Raw genomic sequence first — 24761 nt, 5'->3', positions numbered from 1 at the left:
TGGATAAGATCGCACAGCCAGTATCGGGGGTGCTTTGGGCCAGGAATGAGGCTTGGAGTCAGGGCACTGGGGCCTGGCCTGTCTTTTGCATTTGGAAATGCTGAGGCCTGGAGAGCGACAGTGACTTGACTAAAGTCTTCCAAGAAGTCAGCGGCAGGGCCAGCCCTGGCTTGCGGGCCTTTTCCTCCCCACCGAGGGGTCTTTCCCTTGCATTTGATTTCCCCCACTCCCCTGGACACATTCCTCCTCTTCTAGGCAGAGTACAGAGTATGACAGTGTTGCTCCTGTCGAAGTCTCCAAAGCAGATGCCCTGCAGCCAGGGACTTCTGGGCTCTGGGCTCTGGGCTCTGGGCTCTGGGCTCTGGGCTCTGGGTTCACCAGCTCTCCAGTGCCAAGGGCCCAGGCTTCAGAGCTGCGGGGCAGGCAAGGTGCAGGGCCTTTGCGATCATTAACCTGTGGCCAGTGTCCCTGGACTGCTGGTCAGTCACCCCTGGGGCCAAGGCCACGCCACAGCAGCCCTCTGTTAATCACCAACTGGGCGGGCTGGGGCCGCACTGCCCTGGAAGTGGCTGCTCAGCTGGGCCTGCTGCTGGCTTGGGGTCATTCTGGGGGGCTCGGAGGACCAGGAAACCGCTTGCTACTTGTTTGGATTTTCCAGACTGTCTAATGAGCAGGTCTCACCTTAAATCTAGTTTAAAACATTGTTTCTGGGTTGATGTTAAATAAATTAAAAAAAAAAAAAAACTATTGGATATGTATTTGTAAACAGTTTCAAACCCTACAATTCTGTGTGTATCCGTGTGTGTTGGAGAGGCAGAGAGAGCCAGCGAGAACACTCCCTTCGCTGATTCACTCAAATGCTCTCAATAGACAGTACTGGGCTGGGCCAAAGCTGGGAGCCAGAAACTCAATACGAATCTCTTACTGGGTGGCAGGACCCAGTTATGTGAGCCGTCACTGCTGATGCCTCCCAGGGTCTGCATAGACAGCCAGAGTCAGGAGCCAGAGCTGGGTGTCAGCACCCAGGAACTCCGACGGGGGACTCGGGCATCTAAAGTCGCTTCTTAAATGCTAAGCTAAATGCTCACCCTGTGGTGGGGTGTTTTTTTTTCCTCTTAATTTTAAGCACATACGCTGAGATACAATGTTACATACCATAACAGGTCCCCCAGTGTTAAGTATACAGTTCTGTAATCATTCGTAGCTTGAGTCAGTTGTGTAATCATTACCCCGATCCACTACTAGGACATTTCCATCGCCCTAAACATTGCCCAGTGCCGATGACAGAGCTATAGCTACATCTTACAGAGTCGGGCAGCTGGGGCAGTGACTAAAATCCTCCCCCACGTTCCGGAGCACAACACCTTAATAGTTCGGCGTCCACATTCTTTGACTTTGTAAGGGTGTAGGCAGAAATGCGTGTCTCTTTCAGAGGAGGAGAGGAGCCAGACTCTAGTCTCTGCTGGGCCGTTTGCTTCTTGCACCTGGAGATCGCTCCCTGCTGATTGAGTGCCTACTGTGTGCCCGACACAGTCTGGTCCGGCTCATTCTTTTTTCACAACTGCATAGTGATCCATTGTGTGGCGACTCCATAATGTATTTAACCAGGACGTTTGGGTTCCTTCCAGTTTTCTTCAAACAATGCTCCAGTGAACACCCTTGCATTTTTGTGTTCGCCTGTGAGTCGTTCTGTAGGAAATGGAACTGTTGTTGCTTTGTGTGCTTTGACTTTGGAGCGTCAGCTCGCTCTGCAGGGACGTGAAGCCACTCGGTGCCATCGAGAGCCATGGGGTTTCTAATCATGCTACAAATGGCAGTGGGGGAGGAGGAGCTGTCTGGTGGCCCACTGTGGGCTCCGTGGGTCCAGGGGTGCACTCTTCCAGGACACAGAGCCCCAAGAGCTCAGCCATCCCTTGGGGGCTCCCTCGTCCCCTGGGATGGCACTCAGATTCTGCAGACCCTGCACTGTAGACACAGCTGCCACCCTGGGCGGCCTCACCTCCTCTCTGCTGTGCACTGGACCCCTCCTGCTCCCTGGATGGGGCCTGTTTGCCTGCCTTTTGCCACGCTGTTCAGACGCCCTTGCTCTTCAGTCTCTGTTCTTCCTGCCCTTCAAGGCCCAGGTCACAGGTCGCTTTCTCCACTCAGTTTTCTTAAAATCCCCCCAGTCCGGATTGTCTTCTCGCTGTGTGTTCCCTTAGCGTGGTGGGAGAAGGCCAACTCCAGCCTGATTAGAAGGAAGCTGGGCTCCAGGAGGAGCTGGGGTGGGTGACCGGGCTGGGTGTGCGGTGCAGGGAGAGGAGCTCCCACCGGCCTCGAAGCCAGGCCAGCTGTGGCCATCCAGGCTGATTTAATCCTTGGCCCCCATTTATGCGCATTTAGTAGATGAGACCTGCAGAAAGAAAGGAACTTAGGTACAGCGGAGGTGGGTACCCATCCCAGGTCTCCAACCATCTTGTTCTGTTTCCTGTCACCGTACTAGGTTGCAAGAGGGAGGGGACAATTTGGAATGCAAAGAACACTTAGATTGGGAGCAGGTGGGTCTGGCTGAGGGGTGGGGAGTGGGATGGGGGGAGCTGGGAAATACACCAAGGGGAGCCGGAAGAGTGCTTCTCCTAAGCCAGTGTGCCTCGTGTGTGTGTGTGTGTGTGTGTGTCCTAACCCAGTGACCATGCCTCTAGTGGGGTGTGTGTATGTGTCCTAACCCAGTGACCATGCCTCTAGTGGGGTGTGTGTGTGTGTCCTAACCCAGTGACCATGCCATTAGTGGTGTATGTGTGTGTGCCCTAACCCAGTGACCAAGCCTCCAGCGGCAGGAGGAAGGGGAGAAGAGACACAATCCTGGCTTCCCCAGGAGGGCTCCGTAGAAGGTGCCTAAAGTGGACAAAACCCTTCTAGAAGCACGAGGGCCTGTTATCTGGACACGAGAAGGCGAGCCCTGCCTGAGTCATCTGCTAAGGAGGCAGATGGGGAGGCCGGTGCCCCTGGGGAGGAGCAGCGTTGTACAAAGTTGGGACCTTATGTTTTGCTCAAAATGAAAAAAAAATGTTTAAATGTTTATTTAAAAAAACAAAAAATGTTTTTGAAAAGCAGGAAAGAAAGGCCACCTTGAGTAAAGTGGAACCGGCAATCCCAGGGGTTCAGAGCCTGGCCCGCCCCTCTCTGAGCCCTGCCTGCCTCTCCTGGCACGGCTGCCCCGGCTGCTGGCCCTGGCAGGCTGCCCGGGACTGGTTCTACCCAGCCCCAGCCCCAGTCACATTGTGACAGCACTGCTTGTAAGCAAGGTGCTTACCCATTGCACGCTCGGTTTGCCCCTCTATGAAATGGGCTGTTGGCAGCACCCACTCTGTAAAGGAGCCATGGCGGCAGCGTGTGTGTCGCCTGGTGTGTTGGTTTGCTGTGTGTTCCTTCGATGTTAGCTTTCTGCTGGAGATACCAGGAGCAGAGCAGGCAGGGGGCTTGCTGAGGTCATTCGGGAGAAAAAGACTGAGCTGTGCTCCCCACAATTCTTTGGTGTGCCCATTTAGCATGCACTTAGCATCTGCAGTAGTCCAAGCTCTGTGCTAAGTTTCCGCCCCGCAGCTGGGGTGCAGGGGCGGCCGCGCCCAGTCGGGTCGGATTCAGTGGGAACCCAGATGTCTCCAAGAACCCTGACAGATCCCCGCCCCGGGCCCGCTGGGGGCCCAGCCCTGCCCCGCGGCCTCCCTGCGGGGCGGTCCGGGCTTGGGCGGGATGGGCGGGCGGCTACTTAAGGGCTGCGATCCCGGGGCCGGGGCTGCGGGTCCTCTGCTGTCGCCGCCGCCATGGCTCCCCACCGCTCCGCGCGCGCGCTGCTCGGCGCGCTGGTCCTGGCGCTGTGCGCCCTGTCGCCGCCGGCCCTCGCGGCCACCGCGTCGCAGAGGGTGGCTCCGGCACGGACGCCCCAGGCGCGGGTGAGTGCCCGGGGGGCCCCGGGGCTCCCGGAGTAACTCTCTATTGTAAGTTCTTGCAGATACAGCGCTAGGAAAAGGGGAGTAATTCAGGTCTAGAATGGAAAAACTGTTTTGTTGCTTTGTAAGTATCTCTTGCTGCTCCAGGGCTCCGCGGAGGGTGGGAGCCTGGGGACCCTGGCTGCGTCCCTCCCTGAAGGTTAACCTCACCTTGGCCGGAATTCTCCTCCCTCCCGCCTTCTGATTTCTTACCCATCTCTGCCACCTGATTTCTCCTTTCCTTGCCTAAGGTCTCCTTCCCACTGCCTGACTACTTCTTCCGTCTCCCCCTCCTCTGATGGCTCCCGCCCTCCCCGGCATCTCCCTCTGTCTTATGTGTCCTTTGGACCATCACAGGTTCTCGCCTCCCTGCTGTCTCCCCTGCCCTGTTGGGCTTCTCCTCTCCCAGTGCTGTTCCACCTCTTGCCTGAATGCCTCTCTCTGTCTCAATCCTCTGACTTCTCACGTTTTGTTGCTCCCAGATCTCCGGCCGAGGTGACCCGTTCCTGCTGACTGCCACCCCCAGCTCCTGCCTAACCCCGCCGGCTGCCGTCTCTAGCCCCCCACCCCCCCAAGCATGTCTCACAGCCTTTGCCCTTCCTGGGGTACCTTGCCTTCAGCAGGCTCCTGCAGACCCCCAGGGGGGTGTCCTCTCTGCCTTTTCCAAGAAATGGAATTTGGGGGTGGGGTGTTGGGGGGCAGGAGGGAGGAGGCAGACAGCGCAGGAGGCCACTTGGGCTCAGCCGTTCAGACCCTTCCTGGGGGGTGTGAAGTGGATGGAGGGGGCACAGGAAATTGTCCCACGTGGGACAGAGGCTGCAGACGTTGAGCTGTCCCCTCCCCTCTTTGGGCCTCTGTGTGCCTATTTGCACAGTAGGGGTGGATAAGGAGCACTCTGAGAGCCCTTTAATCTTAAGAGCCATGGAGGGTGCTGGAAGGGAGCAAGCTAAGCCCCTAGGGACCCTTGGGTTTACCATTGCCATTTGGGGTGGGGGGCTACCCAACAGCCTGGAGCGTGGAGAAGTCCTTGCTCTGCTGTCACCTGGCCTGGGGTCCCTGTCACAGTCCCTGCTCCTGCCCTGCGCCTCAGTTAACATGGCCAGTGACAGTACCAAGGGGAGGGAGAGGGAGGTAGATCCCTCTGTCCTGTGTCCCGGGAGCCGAGTGGGAGGGCTTGCAAGGCACAGGGTTTGGAGCCGAACCACTGGCCCTGCGCTAGCTCACCGGGACAGAGGCTCCTAGGAGGCAGACTCCCCTCGGGTGTGGAAAGAGCAGTGGCTCAAGTCGGACGCTCTTGGTGCTGGAAACCAGCCTCCCTCGCGCCCGGGGTCTGTCCCTGCCGAGCCGAGCCACGGGCCTGCTCAGGCGCCGCCCCGTCTCTCCCCAGCCCAGCAGCATGGTGGTGGAACACCCCGAGTTCCTCAAGGCAGGGAAGCAGCCTGGCCTGCAGATCTGGCGCGTGGAGAAGTTCGACCTGGTGCCCGTGCCGCCCAACCTCTATGGAGACTTCTTCATGGGCGATGCCTACGTCATCCTGAAGACGGTGCAGCTGCGCAATGGGAACCTGCAGTACGACCTGCACTACTGGCTGGGTGAGGCTGCCTGCCCATCCAGCCCCCGCCCCGGACCCTGGCAGGGCAGCTAGCTGTGGTCTGGAGCTTGCTGCTCTTTATTTAATTTGCAAGGCAGAGAGAGACAGACAGAGAGCTTGTCTTGCAGCTGGTTCATTCTGCAGATGTCCACAATGGCTAGGACTGGGCCAGGCTGCAGCCAGGAGCACGGAACTCCATCCGGGTCTCCCATATGGTTGACAGGGCCCCGAGTACCTGAGGCATCACTATTGCCTCCCAGGGTGCACGGTAGCAGGAAGCTAGAGCCAGAAGCAGAGCCAGGACTTGAACTCAGCACTCTGCTTCGGCGTGTGGGCCTCCCAAGTGGCATCTTAATTGCTGTGCCAAAAGCTCGCCCCTGATTATCATCAAGCAGACCCATCCGTGGCTCCTGTCACCCCCTATACCCATTATATGGAGGGGTTAACCGAGGCTCACAAGAGGCAGGGGCTTGCTGGGCTTCCCCAGCTAGCCCAGGGCCGTGCCGGAGCTTCCTCCCTGGGTGGGGTAGGCGGACGCTGGGACCCCTTTCAGGAAGCCTGGCTCATGCTGCCCTGCCGTCGCCTAGGCAACGAGTGCAGCCAGGACGAGAGTGGGGCGGCCGCCATCTTCACCGTGCAGCTGGATGACTACCTGAACGGCCGGGCTGTGCAGCACCGCGAGACCCAGGGCTTCGAGTCGGCCACCTTCCTTGGCTACTTCAAGTCCGGCCTCAAGTACAAGGTGGGTGGGCCCCCACCTTGCTCGGGATGGGTGCGCTGACAGCAGGGCTCACTCAGGTGCACCTGTCTTTCAGCCATGTGGGGTGATTGCAGAGGTCAGAGGTCAGCTTTGGGGTTTGAATCCTGGGCCTTTCTGAGCTGTGTGACCTTGGACACATCACACTTCTCTGAGCTCGTGGCTCCTTACATTAGAGTCAGGAGCAGAAAACTCCCTGTGGCTTCCTCAGGTGGTCCTCCTATCCCACCTCGTCTCCTGACACCCCTTCATTCCTAGGACCCTGGGTTAGGTCTTTGATAGGGCAATCTTTGTCACATCAAGGATCGACCTTGAACTTAAACTCTTCAGAGTCTGGACCAGATGGAGCTCCTTCTCCAAACTCCCAGCTGGCGGGGGCTGAGCAGAGCCAAGCTGGGAGCCCCAGCCGGCTGCGTCCCAAAACCCGCGGGGCTGCCGTGAGCCAGGTGACTTCCTCGGGCCTCCTCTTCCTCTGCAGTTCCCTGAGAGCCAGTTGTACCTGCCCTACGGGGCTGGGGAGAGGATTCGATGAGGGGCAGCTGAGAAATGCCTTGCCTGGGCTTGGCTCCTCGGAAGGGCTGGTCAGGATGCGCGGGGGACCCCGAGCTGTCACAACCAGATGGGCCTTACTGTTAGGTTCCAAATCTCTCGCTTTCCTGGGGAGGATGGGCGACTAAGGCTCAGACAGGTTAAGCAACTGCTCCAGGGCTGCACAGGGGGCTGGTGCCAGACCTCCTGACTCCCAGCATCTTGCCATCAACTGAACATGCCTTTCGCAACCAGGGTTCTGGGGTCAAGTTCAAGCTTGGTGCTGTGTGGCCCTGGAGAGGTCTGGGCCTCACAAGGTCCCCTGTGGCCATGGGGCAGTCACCCTGTCGGCCTGTGTGAGGCAGCTGGGACTGATGGGACAGTGCCAGTGACACTCAGCCAAGGGCAGGGTGTGTCCTGGGAATGGCCGCCCTGGGCTGGGCGGGGCTGGACTGGATTCCTGGATTCTGCCCAGCCCTCTCTCAGCTGCTTTGCCCTCGCCCTGAGCAGCTCTGCCCAATTCCTGCAGGCCCCGCTGGGCCTCTGGACCTGGAGAGGGAGGTAGAAGGACCTGGTCTTTTTGTGGTCTCTGAAACAGGACATGGGAGAACATTTGATGAGGAGGAGAGACTGGGGTTCGGGGCCGTTCTATGCCTCTGGGCATTTGAGCTCATGTTGCCTGTGCCTCCTTGGTTCAGTAAGCCGCGGGCAAGCCCCTATCCCAGCGGCAAGCCGACCAGGGCTGTGCTGGGGCAGGCACTGCACCAGGAGTGTAGAGGCCACCTCATGTGAGCCCCACGGCCCCCCAGGCCTCAGCGCTCCACTCCACTAGGGAGGGGACGTAACCAGGCACCTGACCAGGAAGTGGCCCAGGTTGCCCTCACGTGCTCAGGCCCTGGGCTGGGGGCTGGGGTGCCTGGGTGGAGAAGTTGGGAGGATGAGGCAGGTGCATGCCCAGGGTGGCAGCCGCTCTCTGCGGGGCTCAGGGTTTGGATGGGTGGGTGGATGCTTGCTCAGCTGTCTTGCCTCTGTCACCTGTTTCTTAGGGACTAGCCTGGCAAGCTAACATGGAGACAGATATGAGAATGCCCATACTCACCAGGACAGCTTTACCAGGCACCCTGGTCACAGGCTCCCCTGGGTGACACCTGTTGCCACAGAATCGCACCTAATTCTCCCATGGCCTTTAGGGTGGATATTCCCATATCACAGATGGGGAGGTTGAGGCCCACAGCTGTGGTCAGCATGCCCAGGTCCACGCAGCCGGCAGAAGGTGCTCCTCGGAACACTTTGGGTGTTGGACACTCCTTTGAGTGCTTTACTCACGCCACGCATTTGACCCTGTGGGTGGTTGCTAGTGTGAGTGCCGCTTTATACACGAGAGACCCAAAGCACAGAGGTGCAAAGCAACTTCTCCAAGGTCACACGGAACTGGAGTGGACTGTCCAGGGTTCCCTGGTCTCCAGTCTTAGCTGGGAGGCTGCTCAGGATCTGTGTCTTTAGCAAACCGTCTCTTCCCCTCCAGCCTGCTACTGGTGATTTTCTGGAATGTTCTTGACCATACTCTGAGGAACGCTCTGGAGGGTGGGGTCACAGCCCAGGCCCAGATTTGGCGCCTCAGTCCTGAAAGGCACCGGCCCCGGTGGAACTGTGAGGTCCGAGGCCCGGCCTGTTTACCGCCGACCCCACGTCCTCAGGCCGCCCCCGCACTTGGCCCGGCCGAGGTTCTTGGCCTGGCGCCCTCATCAATTATACATCGCGGAGGAGCAGGGTTTGTTATGCAAGACTTGTTCCCATGAAAGCCTCTTCCTCAGAGCCAATTCTGTCCTGGGAGTGTGAGAAGGGGCAGGGAGGGGTGGGGAGCGCCCACAAAGGCCTGGCCCCTCTTGTTCTCTGACCACACTGCAAGCCCGTTCCCAATCCCTTGAGCTCCCCCCAAGCTCAGCCAAAGCCCTGGAGACCCCCCTGGGGCTGGGTTCTTTACGACCCTGTGTTTGGAGGGAATCTGGGCTGGACAGAGTCCCTGACCCTAAGAACACAATGGGAAGCCCACTGGAAGCCATTGGAACCTTCTGCGTCCTTCTCAGAAAAGGAATTTAGAGGGGCAGAGGGGACAGGCCCCCATCAACACGGTTTCCTAGGGTTTATCAGCAGCGCAACATTTTTCTCCCTGGATCTCTGTGGTCCTTCCCTCCCACAGTTGTTTTCACTGTAGGCATAAGACGAGCTCATTGTAAAATGTCAAATGTTAAAGAAGTGTAGGCTTCAGAACGTGAGAGTATTTCAAGAAGTTCATGGAAAATGAAATTTAGAAATAAGCTTATTTTGGTGCAAAAAAAAAAAAAAGGAAAACCATGCATAGTTGTTTCATAATATACATTCTGCAGGACTTTTTGTTGTAGCATGCATTTCCAAATTTTTTGCAATGAAATAAACCATCTTTTAATTTTATTTTTTTCATAAAGCTTTTCAAGTGCCTTGCATACCAAATGGTGGTTAATTTCTCTTTATCTCTCTGTATGATATATCATCACCTTAATTTGGAAAATGGCTTTTACACAATATGCTCTATTGAAATAATTTGATGCCAGTCTTTCTCACCTAATGACTTAAACTGTAAGAAGCAGCAGTCCATCCTGGGAACTATAGTAAAAAATAGGAAAAGATCTAAAAAAAAAAAAAAAAAAATCCCGCCCCTTGCTTTTGGTTATCCACAGATGTCTTCTAAGAATTTGCGTTTACTTTTCTTTTTTTGTTACTAATTTTTCCAAGTCCAGCTTCCTAATTAGGATCCTCCTGGCCACAGTCATTAGAAATCAAATGTTGCTTTATTTTATAATTTAATATACAGTAAATTTCTGAGAACCGAGATTTGTGATATAGAGCAAAACTTTTCTTTGTAGAAAGATTTTCTATTTTTAAATAACAGAAATAAAAGGCACGCTTGAACAAGCCAGATAGCAGTGTATAAAGAGCTTGGTTCCCCCCATTTCCTTATCTCTGAGGTATCGGTGGACATGGGCGGGGCCCTCCTGGTGCCCTTTGGGGGAGCTGGTCGGATCCACTCCCAGTGTCCCCAGGCTGGGGCTGCCCACACACCCTCAGGACCTGGCCCACAAGACATGGAAGGGAGGAGCTGGGGGAAAAGCCCCCCTCCGCCGCCCACTAGCTAGGGGCCCTGGCACGGGGCTGAGCCTCGGAACCTCAGCATCCTTGCCTGTGGAGGGGGCCAGTGAGTCCCACCCTCCGGGGCTTCGCAGAGTGAGGGCTGCATTGCTTGCTGGTAAGGCAGGTGTGTAGCCGCGGCTGGAGCTCAGGCTGTGGGGGCCACCGTAAGCCTCGCACCTTCCCTCGTGCTCTCCCTCCCCTCTCCCATCTCTGGGCCTCCCAGTCTCTCCGCGCTTCCTTTGCTCTGCCCACTGACCCCCAGCATCGGTGCCTCCAGTGCTCGGACCTCATCCCCCAGCCTAGAACCCCAGCTCACTCCTCCCTGATGCTGGGAAGGTTGCTGTCTTGCCACTCAGTTATGGGTGGCCAAGTCGGGAGCAGAAACCACGACCCCAGGTCCTGCCCTCCCCCACCCCCACCCCCACCCCCGCCGAGGTCATTCATGAAGAGTGGCCAGCCCCCAGTGTCCTTGAAAGGGCCCTGGAAGCAGGGCAGGAGGGTGGGGAGTCAGCCTGTGAGCATTCTGCTCACCCTGTTGAGCCCGAGGGAGCATTTGCAGGGCCCTGTGGTAATTCCAAGAAGAAACACCAGGCAGCGCTGCAGCTACTCGCAAAAGGAAAACACCTTGCTATTATTCCAAAAGCAGTTGGTTTCTGCTTCCCGTCCTGGGTGACCCATTGAGACAGTGGCTCTAAGAAAACCTGATGTTGGCGAAAGAACATAGGTGTACAGATTCAGACACGCCTGGGTTTGAATCCCGGTACCTCCATCTACAGCGTGGGCTGTTGCCTTCACGTATGGACTCTGCTTTTGGCATCTGTGAAATGGGCATAGTGATGACGCTGTCCCGGGCCATGTGTGCACAGTGCCCATGCGAAACCGAAGGAGGCAGGCGCACTCACCGTAGGAAGTGCCGGAGCCTTCCTCACGGCGCCGTGTGCAGCCTGGGAAGTGTATGGGTGCCGTGGGGGTGGGGAGGGAGTAAGGCGCTCTCCCTGCACGTGGCCAGGAACCTTTTCCTCGGGAAATGCTGGTTCTGAGAAAATAAAGTTCGCAGTTCTGGGCCCCGGGCGTCTGTGTTAGTGGAGTGTGAGATTCGAAGGGCTGGGAGCAAGACAGAGTCGTGAGGCGTCTGTCGCTTCTTAGCTGTGTGCTGGGCAAATGACTTACCTTTTCTGACCCTCAGCTTCTTTTCCTGAAATGCCCCAGCCTCAAGCAAGTCCTGTGCTGACCGACTTCCGTGTTGCTGGCATGCCGCCGGTCCACAGGCCGCCTCAATGGCGCCCCCTTCCTGCACCTTCTCCTCTCTCCCTTGCACTAACCCCGTCTCCTTGGGCCCACAGAAAGGCGGTGTGGCATCGGGGTTCAAGCACGTGGTCCCCAACGAGGTGGTGGTGCAGAGACTCCTCCAGGTCAAAGGGCGGCGCGTGGTCCGGGCCACCGAGGTGCCAGTGTCCTGGGACAGCTTCAACAATGGCGACTGCTTCATCCTGGACCTGGGCAATGTGAGTCCTGCCCAGCCTTTTCCCGGGGCCACTCAGGCGTTGTGGCCTGGCCAGGCCTCGCTCTGGGGAGGTGGATATAGCCATGTGAACAGACGCATAGACCCAGGGAGGGAAAGCCGGGGGGGACCAGCTGGCCCCCGGGAATTGTGTGTGCCACAGAGACCCGTGTACCCGCGTGTCTGCTGTGCAGAGACTCCCATGCGTGGGCGCTCCAGCCCATCATGCACATGTGTGTAGACCTTGAGTGTACACCCATCACACAGTGCGCTTGACATGCAGACTCCCCAGCAGCCCGTGTTCACACGTGCGTGTTGTGTACTTTTGTCCACAGAGCCACACATTGGTAAGTGCGTGGCAGATGTGGGCAGAACCGTAAGCTCTTGCCCACCACCAAGCCTGGACACGGGCATCCTACTGAATGCCCAGACATGTAGACTTGTGTGTGTCATTCAAGGAGCCACATATGTGTGTCACACATGTAGTCACATGTTGCCACACATGCACATTGTCTATGGCAACATGTGTGGGAGGCACTTACCCAGGCCCACCTTGTAGAAACGTGTGATGCTTCGTATACACTTGTCCCATAGATCCATGTGAGCGCAAGCCTGCTGGTGGACATAGCTGGACATTCCTCCCCGAACCTCAGACTTCACGGGCATACAGCATGGGAAAATGCCTTACAAACCAGGCCTGTACCGATTTAGTGCATGCTGCCAGTATGAAAGCACACAGAATAGTGTGTGCATCCTGGGAGAACAGCTCTGTGGGTCTCACACGGTGAACACAGCTGTTGACACTGGACGGGGAGACAGAGCAGCCCGGACCCCCGAGGCCTCTGTTGCCCTCGTCTCATGCCTTCGCCCCCCAAGGGCAGCTGTCATCCTGGACTCTTTCATGAGCATGGATTAGTTTTGCCTGTTTCTGAACTTTATGTTCATGGGAGCTGTTCTTCTACCCCTGACTGCATTTGGTAGCTATACGCCCGTGAGGCTCATGCGTATTATTGTGTCTGATGGAGACTGTTCGTTCTCCTTGCTACCTAAGACTCAGCTGTGTGGGTGTTGACCCTCTGTGTCATCGATAGGCGCCTGGGATGACATGGAGTGCTACTGTGAACATTCTCACAGAGGTCTGTTGGTAAACAGATGAGTCGCCCTTGGAATAGGGTTGCGGGTCATAGGGTCTAGGTTTACTGAGGTTTAGTAGCTGTGCCCGGGTGGTTTTCCCAAGCGAGTGTACCAGCGTACTTTCCTACCCGCAGGTGCGCAGCCTAGATGTAGTTGCACCTGTAGAAAGGCGGGTGTGCCCTGACATGCACCCACATGCCCTGGTGCGCATGTGCTTGTATGATTCACGTGTGTGTCCTCTGCCAGCCCTCAGCCGGGCAAGCACAGGACAAGGTGAGCTTGTGTACACCCCACCATCTCCCCTTGCTGTGTCCTCGTATGAAGCCTGGGGTGCTGACTTCCTGAGTCTCTGTCTTACAGGACATCTATCAGTGGTGCGGTTCCAAAAGCAACAAGTTTGAACGACTGAAAGCCACGCAGGTGTCCAAGGGCATCCGGGACAATGAGCGCAGTGGCCGGGCCCAAGTGCACGTGTCGGAGGAGGGCTCCGAGCCTGAGGGCATGCTCCAGGTACCCCAGTGTGCAGGATGGGTGGGCATGGGGTCAGAGTGAGGAGGGCTCCAGGTACCCCCGGGTGCAGGGCGGGGTGGGCATGGGGACAGAGCGAGGAGGGCTCCAGGTACCCCGGTGTGCAGGGCGGGTTGGGCATGGGGTCAGAGTGAGGAGGGCTCCAGGTACCCCGGTGTGCAGGGCAGGGTGGCCATGGGGACACACTGAGGGCTCCCAGCCCAAGGGCATGCTCCAGGTACCCCAGTGTGCAGGATGGGTGGGCATGGGGTCAGAGTGAGGAGGGCTCCAGGTACCCCGGGTGCAGGGCGGGTTGGGCATGGGGTCAGAGTGAGGAAGGCTCCAGGTACCCCGGTGTGCAGGGCGGGGTGGCCATGGGGACACACTGAGGGCTCCCAGCCCAAGGGCATGCTCCAGGTACCCCAGTGTGCAGGATGGGTGGGCATGGGGTCAGAGTGAGGAGGGCTCCAGGTACCCCGGTGTGCAGGGCGGGGTGGGCATGGGGTCAGAGTGAGGAGGGCTCCAGGTACCCCGGGTGCAGGGCGGGGTGGCCATGGGGTCAGAGTGAGGAGGGCTCCAGGTACCCCAGTGTGCAGGGCGGGGTGGCCATGGGGACACACTGAGGGCTCCCAGCCCAAGGGCATGCTCCAGGTACCCCAGTGTGCAGGATGGGTGGGCATGGGGTCAGAGTGAGGAGGGCTCCAGGTACCCCGGGTGCAGGGCGGGTTGGGCATGGGGTCAGAGTGAGGAAGGCTCCAGGTACCCCGGTGTGCAGGGCGGGGTGGCCATGGGGACACACTGAGGGCTCCCAGCCCAAGGGCATGCTCCAGGTACCCCAGTGTGCAGGATGGGTGGGCATGGGGTCAGAGTGAGGAGGGCTCCAGGTACCCCGGTGTGCAGGGCGGGGTGGGCATGGGGTCAGAGTGAGGAGGGCTCCAGGTACCCCGGGTGCAGGGCGGGGTGGCCATGGGGTCAGAGTGAGGAGGGCTCCAGGTACCCCAGTGTGCAGGGCGGGGTGGGCATGGGGTCAGAGTGAGGAGGGCTCCAGGTACCCCGGGTGCAGGGCGGGGTGGCCATGGGGACAGACTGAGGGCGGCTTCCAGCCCAAGGGCATGCTCCAGGTACTCCAGGGTGAGCAGAGGACAGGTTGTTCATGACTTCCATCCACCCAGGAGGCAACTGGAGGAAGCAGTAAGCCCTCCGACCCCTTAAGACCCTTTGTTTTCCCTGCAAGCCTCCATGCTTTGGGGGGTGGGAAGGATCAGCCTCCCTGGCAGCTCCTGGAACTCCCGGAATCCCCGAACCCAGTGCATGCTGGGATGTGGGCGGGCCCCATCCTTCAGCGGGGAGGGCCCTGTCCTCTGAGGGCTCTGACGAGGAGCTCCCAGTGTCCCCTGGGACAGAAAGAGACTGAGCCACCTCCTCTCTCCCGACCGCTCCTGGTAGTTGATGGCCCATTTAGTCACCTGCATGAAGGATTCCCTTGAGGATCTATTGGTAGAGGCAAGGCTCATCGGGTAAAGGAGGCGGCCATGGTCTGCTCCTGCTCGCCTGGGGGCATCAAGTTCCAGTTTTTGGAAGCAGAGGGCGATTTTAGGAGGCGGAGGCGGAGCCCGGGGAGCCCCCGCGGGGCGGGGGGCGGGGAGCCCAGCCCACCGTGGCCATTCTGTCTCCATCTTTCCCTGTCCTGCAGCTGCTGGGCCCCAGGCCCGCTCTGCCCGAAGGCACTGCCGACACAGCCAAGGAGGACGCAGCCAACCGCAAGCTGGCCAAGCTGTACAAGGTGAGCCCCGGGCGCACTGGGCCTGGACACGGGGTCAGGACAGGGAGGCCAGGAGACCCGGCCGCCGCCAGCGCCAGTGCCCTGGGACCTTGAGCAAAGCCTCGCTCTGGACGGAGGGTGGGGTGGGGGCTCTGCTCTCTCACGTCTCTAATGGATGCTCAAGGACTCCCTGGGCGGAGAGTAAGAGAGTCCAGGGAAGTCCAGACACATCCGAGCCTCCTGCGCGCTGACAGGGGGTGGGAGTCCCCAGGGAGACTAGATGGGAAAGCATCTCTAAGTCTGGTGGGCTTTTTACTTTGGAGTAATCTTTAGGTTTATAGAAAAATTGCACAGACAGTATAGAGAGCTCCCATCCACCCTTTACCCAGGCTCTCCTTGACATCTTAACCAGGTAGATTTGGCAAAACTGAGAAACACGTATTGGTTCAATACTAGTAACTAAGCTATAGAATTTATTCCAGCTTCCCCATCTGAAGTTCCAATCCGGGATACCACATTGCGTTTAGTTCTTTTTAAAATAAGTTTTAAAAAATTTTATTTGAAATGCAGAGCAACAGAGAGAGGAGAGAGAGAGAGAGAGAGAGAGAATGAATCTTCCATCCACTGGTTCACTACCCAGATGGCTGTAACAGCCAAGTCTGGGCCAGGCTGAAGACAGGAGCCAGGAACTCCATCTGGATCTCCTTGGGCCATCTTCTGCTGCTTTTCCATCTGCATTAACAGAGAGCTGGATCAGAAGTGGAACAGCCAGGACTTGAACTTGTGCTCCCATATGGGATGTAGGTACAGCAGGCAGCAAGTTAGCCTGCTGTGCCACAATGCTGGACCCTGGCTCTGTTTACTTAAAAAAAAAAAGATTTGTTTTTATTTATTTGAAAGAGTTACAGAGAGAGGTAGAGACAGAGAGAATGACCCTCCATCCGCTGGTTCACTCCCCACATGGCCGCAACGGCCAGAGCTGCGCTGATCTGAAGCCAGGAGCTTCTTCTGGGTCTCCCACGCGGGTGCAGGGGCCCAAGGAGTTGGGCCATCTTCCACTGCTTTCCCAGGCCATAGCAGAGAGCTGGGTCAGAAGAGGAGCAGCCAGGACTAGAACCAGTGCCCATATGGGACACTGGTGCTTCAGGCCAGGGCTTTAACCCGCGGCGCCACAGCGCCGGCCCTCTGTTTACTTTTATTCTACTTCTTACCGAGAGGTTGAATGTCCATCCAGCAAACTCCTCTACCACCCACGGTCCTGCCTTTTCCCCGGCCTTCCCTTCCCCCTGCAGTTTCCATGTTTCACCTGAGTGCAGGCCGGCAGGTGTGGTCTGAAAAAACAGAGAAGGAGGAGCCGGTGTGGTGTCACGTGGGGTTAAGCCATGGCCTGTGGCGCGGCATCCCATATAAGCGCTGGTTTGAGTACCGGCTGCTCCACTTCTGATCCAGCTCCCTGCTGACACTCCTGGGAAAGCAGCAGAGGATGGCCCAAGTGCTTGGGCCCCTGACACCCATGTGGGAGACCTGGAAGAAGCGCCTGGCTCCTGGCTTGAGTCTGGCCCAGCCCTGGCTATTGTGACCATTTGGTTCTCTCTCTGCTTTCTCCTTTCAAAAAACTCCACCTTTCAAGTAAATAAATCTTAAAAGAAAAAAAAAAAAAAAAGAAGGGAGAAGGAGGCCTACACGTACATCAGAGCTTGAGAGCAGAAGCCCGGGTGTGACTGCAGCGTGCAGGCCCAGGTGCTGGTGGGCTGGGGCGGCTGCAGGCACTCACCCGTCTGGCTCCGTCTCCCTCTGCCCTTAGGTCTCCAACGGCGCAGGCACCATGTCCGTCTCCCTCGTGGCTGACGAGAACCCCTTCGCCCAGGGGGCCCTGAAGTCAGAGGACTGCTTCATTCTGGACCACGGCAGTGATGGGAAAATCTACATCTGGAAAGGTACAGGGGGCAGGGCCCCAGCCGGCCTGGAGGACCCTGGGAGGGAACTTCTGCAGCTTTCAGGACCCAGTCCCGGGAGGGAGGAGGCTGTGATGTGTGGGAATCAGGCGTCTGGGGCTCATGCCCTGGCTTTGCGATGGACTCGCTGTGTGATGGTGGGTGCTTTACTCACCCTCTCTGGGCCTCAGATGCCTTCTTGGGCTAAAATTCGTGTTTCCTGAGCATGTGGTCAAATGCATTTCATGGGCCGCAGTGGAGGAAATCAGTCAGCCAGGTTTGCTGATTGTAGGGCGGCTTTTAAGCTGCTACAACAAGACCGGGATCTGGTTTCTGATCGTAAGAGCCATCTCCAAGCCCATGGGACTCCTTGAGGGATGTCTAAGGCACGGGGAGATGCTGGCCCAGGTGTTTCTGGGACGCCCTGGGACGTTCTGAGAGGACCCACAATGTCCCCCGCCACCCCATGCTGTCAGGCGGGCCCCAGGGAAGGGGATGCAGAGTGAGCCTGTGCACCGGCCGCTCTCACTGCTGCGGCTGCCTGGGCCAGCTGACCTGGGGCCTGAGGCCTGCCGCTAGCTGCCCCGGAGCTCTCCTGGCACTGGCAGCTGCTCAGGGCTGGGACAAACTCCAGAGCGGGGAGTGGGGAGGAGCCCTCGCTGTGGAGGAGCCTGGGGGTGCACTGGGGCAGAGTCTGAATCGAAGCTGTCTCGTTCGCTGGGGCACCGCCGTCACGTCTCTTAGCCTGGCCTCCTTGTGTCTGTGGGAACAAGCAAATGATGACTTTTCTCACATAGAGCTGTCATGTGGGTTACATAAAACAATCTTTTTATAGTCGTCCCTCGATATTCACAGGGGTTGTTTACAGGAACCTCACCAGATACCAAGCCCCATGGATGTTCAAGTCCATTGCATCAAATGCTAAGCCTATGGGCTCCAGCAAACCTGAAGTCACCTGTTTACCTGTAATACCTAACACACCGCTCGTACAACACTTCATTCATGAGCATTCATTATACTAGTTAGCGGGTGGCAAATTACAGTTTTGCTTTTTGGAACTTTCTGGAACCTTCTGGAATTTGAGGTTTTTTTAAAAAAATTTTTCCTGAGTATTTTTTTTTTTTTTAATCTGAGTTTAGTTGAATCCACAGCTGTGGAACCTGCAGATACCCAGGCCCGATGATGCAGTTCTGAGCACAAAATCCATGCTCTGGGAGTGTTCCGCCCTGACTCTGGCCTTGGCTGTCCACAGTTTAAACAAAAGCAGGGAGGGGGTTTGACTGCCCCTTTGCCTGGTCATTGGGCATTCGGCACAGCAGGATCCCAGGCTCCTAACCTTCTCTCGCCTTCCCTGGCTGCTGACAGGCAAGCAGGCCAACATGGAGGAGAGGAAGGCAGCCCTCAAAACAGCCTCCGACTTCATCTCCAAGATGAACTACCCCAAGCAGACCCAGGTAGGGCTGGGAGGGACGGCGGGGGGCCGGTGTCCCCACTCCCTGTGCACTGGGTATCTAAGGCTCTGCCACACCCTGCTCTTCCCCTGCACATCCCAGGTCTCGGTCCTCCCTGATGGCGGGGAGACGCCGCTGTTCAAGCAGTTCTTCAAGAACTGGCGAGACCCAGACCAGACGGACGGCCCGGGCCTGGCGTACCTCTCCAGCCACATCGCGCACGTGGAGCGGGTGCCCTTCGATGCGGCCACCCTGCACACCTCCACCGCCATGGCCGCCCAGCACGGCATGGATGATGACGGCACAGGACAGAAACAGGTACTGTGGCCGAGGGGCCTCTGGGCTAGGTGTGTCCAGGCCCCGCCCTGCTCCCTAGCCAGCACCCGGGGTCCCTGCCTGCCTCTTGCTTCCCAGAAAATGTTGCTCTGTGAGTGAGGGTGAACTCCCTTTGTGTACTCAGTTTTTATAACCGGTGTGTCCTGTGCACCTGCTGCGTTCCAGGCCCTGAGCCAAGTGCCTGGTCTCGGGGAGGGGAGGGGACCCCAGCCACAGTGCACTGCTCAGACCTGTGCAGGTGGAGGTGGGAGGGAGCCCAGGAGACGTGAGAACACAGAGAGGCCAGGGGGGTGGGGTGGCCGGGGCAGCCCTCACAGGGACAGGGACTCTGGGATTGCGTGTCAGAGGAGGGGTGGGAGTTCCTGCCCTAGGGGAAGAGTGGAGAGCAGTGGGCATTCCAGACAGGACAGACTGGGTTTGGGGAGGAAGGAGCTGTCCCCAGAGACTGGTGCTGATTGTATCCTTGGGGAGGGACCTTGAGTGCCAGTTCCAAGGGTGCCGACTTGCTCCTGGAACCAGTGAGTACTCCTAGGGTATCTTCATGTTTCTAATGCAGACACATGACAGCCTCAGTTCTGTGCTTTGGGAAGTCACTGTGGAAATGGGCTTGGACAAGGTGTGGGCAATTGGCCCAGTAGTTGAAGCACCACTCGGGACACCCACATCCCCTATCGGAGCTCCTGGGTTCGAGCCCCAGCTCTGCTCCCAATTCCAGCTTCCTGTTAGTGTGCACCCTGGGAGGCAGCTGGTGAAGACTCAAGTCGCTGGGTCTCTGCCGCCCACAAAGGAGACCTGATGGAGCTCCTGGCTCCCGGATATTTGGGAAGTGAGCTAGTGGGGGGGGGAGTTGCTGTCTCTGTCTGCCTCTCAAATAAGATAGCCTAGTAAAAAAATTTTTTTTCAAAAAGGGAAAACAGGTTGGCTGCAGAAGACTGCAGGGAGAGAGCTGTGAGGCAGTCGTTCCAATGGTTGGGGAGACGTGGTTTTGAGACTAAAGTCACAGTGAGGATGGAGACGTAGAGTGGGGTTCAGAGGTGTTCATGCGTGGGCCTCAGGCAAACGTGGATTGTATTCCTACTGCTGACAGTACAAAAGTGTCCTCTTGTTAATGGTTTTGTCTTTGGTATTTTTCTCATTCATCCATGACTTCTTGGGTGGAGAGGATGCAGTGAGAATATTCAGGGTGGTGTGGACCGAGTTCTGGCAGAACGGCTGTGTGGCCCGGGGCAAGTTACTTAACCTCTTTGGCTCTCATTTCCTCACCTGTGGGATGGGGGTAATTTCACTACATCACCTTCAAGGGTTTCCAGGTGTAGAGAACCATGGAGTTCTGTTTCCTGGGACCTGGAGGACTCTGTCTCCACAGCACCACCAGGTGGCGCTGCAGGGCCTCGTGACCACTAGGAAGAAGTGGTGGCACCAGAGCACAGACACCTGCCAGCAGGGGTCATCCTGAGGTCACCCAGCAAGGATCCTGGGGGCACTCTGAAATCTGGGGAATCCAGTAGCGATAGGAGTAACAGTAGAGTAGCTACGGGGCTGTTGTCTCGTGTGAGATACAGTGCTGGGTTTTCATGAATAAACTTATTTGAGCTTTGCAACAATGCTCTGAAGAAGGTATTGTTAGTTTTTTGGTTGTTTTTTTTTTTTTTTAGGATTTATTTATTTTATTTGAAATGCAGAGACAGAGAGAGAGGGAGAGACAGAAAGAGGAGTCTTTCATCTGTTGGTTCACTGTCCAGGTGGCCTCAACGGCTGGTTCTGGGCCAGGCTGAAGCCAAGAGCTAAGAGCGTCTTCCGGGTCTCCCAAGTGGGTGCAGGGGCCCAAGCACTTGGGTCATCTTCCACTGCTTTCCCAGGTGCATACACAGGGGGCTGGATCAAAGGTGGAGCAGCCGGGACTTGAACTGGTGCCCAAATGGGATGCTGGCACTGCAGGCTTTAAGCCGCTATGCCACAGGGCCAGCCACAGTGCTGTTAGTTGTTAAATTTTGTTTATTTGAGAGGCATAGAGAGGCAGAGGCAGAAAGAGTAAGAGCGACAGAGACAGAGTGAGCGAGTTCCTGTCCACTGCTTGACTCCTCAGATGCAACAGCCAGGGCCAGAATGGAGCCAAAGCTCGATCCAGAGCTGCCCTGTGGGTGGCAGGGACCCAGTTACTTGAGCTGTCACTGTGGCCTGCCTCTCCGGGTCTGCATTAGGAGGAAGCCGGGATCGGGAGATGGAGCCCGGGATCAAACCCAGCCACTCTGCTATGAGAGCCGGGCGTCTTAACCTCTAGGCTCGGTGCTTGCTCTGTAGGGGTTATTATATCCCCATCTTCCCGATGTGGAAACTGAGGCTCGGGGAGGTTCCACGCATTGCCAAGGTCATTCCCTGTGTTGCCAAGGTCATTCGCCATAAGGGGGCGGAGCCTTATTTTGAGTCTGGGTCAGCTGTTACCCCTCACCATGCTGCATTCACTGTGAGTTGCTGGAACGTCCCCTTCCAGGGAGAAGAGCAGGTGAGACAGGGCATGGTGTGAGGATCTGGAGCCGGAAACCTGGGATTCAGTCCCAGCCGCACCTGTTTGGTGGCTGTGTGATTTGGGCAGATGTTGTGACTTTAGCCTGGGCCGGTGTAGAGTCACCAGTAACGAGCTTGTCCCGTCCTATGCTGGGCAGGGGTTCCCCAGCTGGGGGCGGGGCAGGGCAGGGCGGGGGTCTGACCGCAGCTTTGCCCTGGCAGATCTGGAGGATTGAAGGCTCCAACAAAGTGCCTGTGGACCCTGCCACGTACGGGCAGTTCTACGGCGGCGACAGCTACATCATCCTGTACAACTACCGCCACGGCGGCCGCCAGGGCCAGATCATCTACAACTGGTGGGTGTCCAGGGGCGGCACGGGGGATGCCGGCTGGGTCTGAGCGTGGCTGCAAGGGGAGAGTGGGCTGGGGTGGGGGCGGGGGTGTCAGCCACATGAGCTGGGCAAGGCTCTCATCCACAGAGCGTCCCCACTCGTTTCTCCAAACAGCTTTTAAGTGATTCTTATCCAAAGGGTACGTGTCCATGGTTAGGAGAGACGAGCCGGGCTGCTCCCACGAGGCCATGCAACCAACGTACGTGCTGGGGTCTCTCCTCCCACACGGTTTTCTGTGTTAAAATTCTTTCAGACACCAGACAATGCATTCATATGGTTCAAAACTCAAAGGAATAAAAGGGTTGAGAAATCTTCTTCCCACCCCTGTCCCCATGTTCTGCATTCAACAAACCCCACCCGCTCTCGTAATTTCTGGTAATATCTTTCCAGTAATTCTTTATGCAAATATTGGCCACTGTAACTACACGCCCATCCTCGCCCTTCCTCACCCAGCAGGCGGCACACTGTGGACGGTGCCCCGGGCCGAATTCTCCCTGGAGCTCAGCCTGCCAAGAGCAGAGTGGCTGTGCTGTGGCTTTGTTAACACATGTGCTGCCAGGGCGGGTCCAGTCCCGGCTTCAGCCCTCGTGGCCTTGCTGTGATAGTAACCTTAAACAGGGATCATTTTGAATGCATAGAGAGGTTCCTGCAGGAGAAGTGCCCAGAGGGGGATTTTCTGGCCATAGAGGAAACCCTGTTTCCCTTGATGGCGTTTTTAGCAGTTTGCGGTGCCACCAGCAACAAGGGAGAATTCCTGCTTCCCTCTTTCTGTAGCTAGTGCACTGTCAGTCAAACCTTTGGGTGTTTGTCAACCCGGTGGTTTAAAAAATGGTGTCCCCGTGTGGTTTAGCTTGTATTCCTCTTCCTGTGTCATCTCAGACATTTTGTGAATTACTGACTGCATTTCTTTTTTTTTTTTTTTTTTTTAACTTTTATTTTGAAATAGTTTTAGGCTTGCTGAAAAGTTGCAGAAATTGTACAGACCGTTCTAGGTCGCTGCTCGGCTGCCCCTCCCTGTTCACACCTTTTGTACCCTGCCACCAGGAAACTAGCGTTGCTGTGACCCTGTGTACTAATCTCTGCACTGCACCTGACCGGACTGCCAGTGCCCCCTGCTGGTCTAGGGTCCAGCCTGGGAGCCCTCACAGCAGTCACTCGCAAGTCTCCCTTTTCTCCTCGAATCTGTAACAGAGCCTCCGTGTTTCCTTTGTTTTCCCGACTTTGCCACTTTCCAAGAGTTCTCATCCGTTGCCTTGTAGACTGCCTCTCAACTCGACAGCCTCAACCTTTCAAAAGCAGCTTAAGTGTGTGTGTGTGTGTGTGTGTGAACATGTACATAGTGAACAAAACTCCCGGGAAGGCTTTTTTAAAAAACTAGCCATGTTGGTTCACGGATGTATCAGATTGTGTGGCTTCCTCAGATAACAGACGTTGGTTATGGGAAATTCGGTGGTAAAGGAAGGGTGGAGTAGAAAGCCCCGCCTCCCCTAACCCTCCCCTCTCAGAGCAACCGCCAGCCACTTTTGTGAACATCTGTGCAGCCCTCTGCTCATATCCACGTGGGGCTGAATCAACCGATGCCTCGGCCCACAGATGGGCTCATGTGGCACTTGTGGTTGGCTCTCTGAGCTGCCTTTCCACCCAGAGAAGTGTCCTGGCCACCATTTTCCACTTCTCAGGTCTGTCCAGCGTGGATGGCACAGCGGTCCCCTGAGGGCCACATTTAGGTTGTGGTTGAACCTGCGTAAGACAGGAGGGTGCAGAGCTGAGTGGGGAGTGTTGGTTCGGTTCCTGGCTCTCTTGCTTTGAGAGTCTCTTTCCTTCTGTGTCTCGGTTTGGTTACCTGTAATGTGGAGATTTGTGGGTTTCTCAGGTCCAGGGCTGTGTGCAGACCTCAGGCTGAGTCCTGCTTCCTCTTCCAGGCAGGGCGCCCAGTCTACCCAGGATGAGGTGGCTGCCTCTGCCATCCTGACTGCCCAGCTGGACGAGGAGCTGGGAGGTACCCCTGTCCAGGTGAGCCAGCCCACTGCTTCTTGGCCTGCAACCTGGGCCTTTTCCCTCAGGTCACTCATCCCTAATTGTCCGTCCACCCATCCATCTGCTTACCCATGCATCCACTGACCCCTCTGTCCACCTACCCATCCGTCCACCCACACATCCATCTACCTACCCATCCATTCACCTACCGACCCACCCCCATCCATCTATCCACCCATCCATCTACCTATACCCATCCATCCGCCCATCAGTCTACCCACCTATCCATCCATCCATCCATCCATCCACCCACCCACCCATCTACCTACCTATACCCATCCATCTACCCATCCATCATCCACCCACCCACCCGTCCATTTGTCCACCCATCCATCCACCCACCCACACATCCATCCTTCCACCCATCCATCCATCCATCCATCCAACAGATCTTTATTTAGGCGGGGCTTCCATGTGCCTGGCACTGTATCAGCAGCCATGGCACACAGACACTGCCTCTGCCTTGATGGGCTTTATGTTCCAGGGAGAGATCGACACTCAGCAAACACACGCACACTCAAGGACGTATCATCCCGTGCCGTGAAGTGTGCAGCCAGTGGAAATGCTCTCCCCAGTGGGAGAGGGTAGTGAGAGAGGCCATGTGGCAGAGCAGTTAAGAGCTTGGCTGTGAGCCAGCCCACGGGATTTGAGTCCTGACTGCCCTCCAGACAACCTTGGGCAACTCACTGAGCCTGCGCGTGCACCCATGTTCTCCACGTGGAGATGCCGGTGGTACCCCTCTCGGGACTGCTGTGAGGACTGAGGTGACGTCTGGAGAGCATCCAGAGCCACACCTGGCCTAGGAGGCCGGGTCCCTTCCACGGGCCTGGAGAGTAGAGACCTCCATCCAGATGGGATCTCACGTCCTCAGTGAAGGCCATCCCTAAGCAGACAGCCGGGGCCTAACGACGTGTAGGAGGCAGCCGGGCCAAAAATGAAGGAAACGAGGGATGAGGGCGTGCAGTCCCGGAGGTGGGGGGGAGCACTGGGTGCTGAAGCGAGGGAGACGGTACCAAGTGTGAGCTGGAAGGAAGTGCACAGGGGCCGCCATCGGCCTCGTTCCTGAGAAGGACAGGAAGTGGCCGAGTGGCGAAGCTGCCATGACAAGGTTGCCCTGGCTACTGTGCGGCACCCTGGAGGGCAGCAGAGCCACACCACGGAGCAGGATGTGGGGGACACAGACAAGAACT

The 24761-nt window shown here is 57.0% G+C and overlaps 1 protein-coding gene across 6 annotated transcripts in view; it reads left to right on the top strand.

The window, feature by feature from the left end:
- The window catches only part of GSN (gelsolin), a 55570-nt gene that overhangs the window by 25946 nt on the left and 4863 nt on the right, over positions 1 to 24761 (top strand). For 2 of the 6 annotated variants that reach the window (XM_062207641.1, XM_062207639.1), the window contains exons 2-12: positions 3983 to 4053; positions 5356 to 5560; positions 6147 to 6301; positions 11356 to 11517; positions 13008 to 13157; positions 14848 to 14937; positions 16721 to 16853; positions 18216 to 18304; positions 18404 to 18619; positions 21365 to 21498; positions 23457 to 23547. In XM_062207641.1, coding sequence (XP_062063625.1) covers positions 4030 to 4053; positions 5356 to 5560; positions 6147 to 6301; positions 11356 to 11517; positions 13008 to 13157; positions 14848 to 14937; positions 16721 to 16853; positions 18216 to 18304; positions 18404 to 18619; positions 21365 to 21498; positions 23457 to 23547 — 1449 coding nt within the window. In that variant the 5' untranslated portion in view covers positions 3983 to 4029. Of the gene's footprint in view, positions 1 to 3792; positions 3933 to 3982; positions 4054 to 5355; positions 5561 to 6146; positions 6302 to 11355; positions 11518 to 13007; positions 13158 to 14847; positions 14938 to 16720; positions 16854 to 18215; positions 18305 to 18403; positions 18620 to 21364; positions 21499 to 23456; positions 23548 to 24761 lie in introns of those variants that run through there. The other 4 variants (XM_062207644.1, XM_062207643.1, XM_062207642.1 and 1 more) reach the window with 3 other exon arrangements.

Source organism: Lepus europaeus, chromosome 12 (assembly GCF_033115175.1).
Source record: "Lepus europaeus isolate LE1 chromosome 12, mLepTim1.pri, whole genome shotgun sequence".
In the NCBI taxonomy this organism is placed as follows: Eukaryota; Metazoa; Chordata; class Mammalia; order Lagomorpha; family Leporidae; genus Lepus; species Lepus europaeus.
Note: the sequence above shows the minus strand (reverse complement) of the source record. Positions and strands in the feature narration are given on the sequence as shown.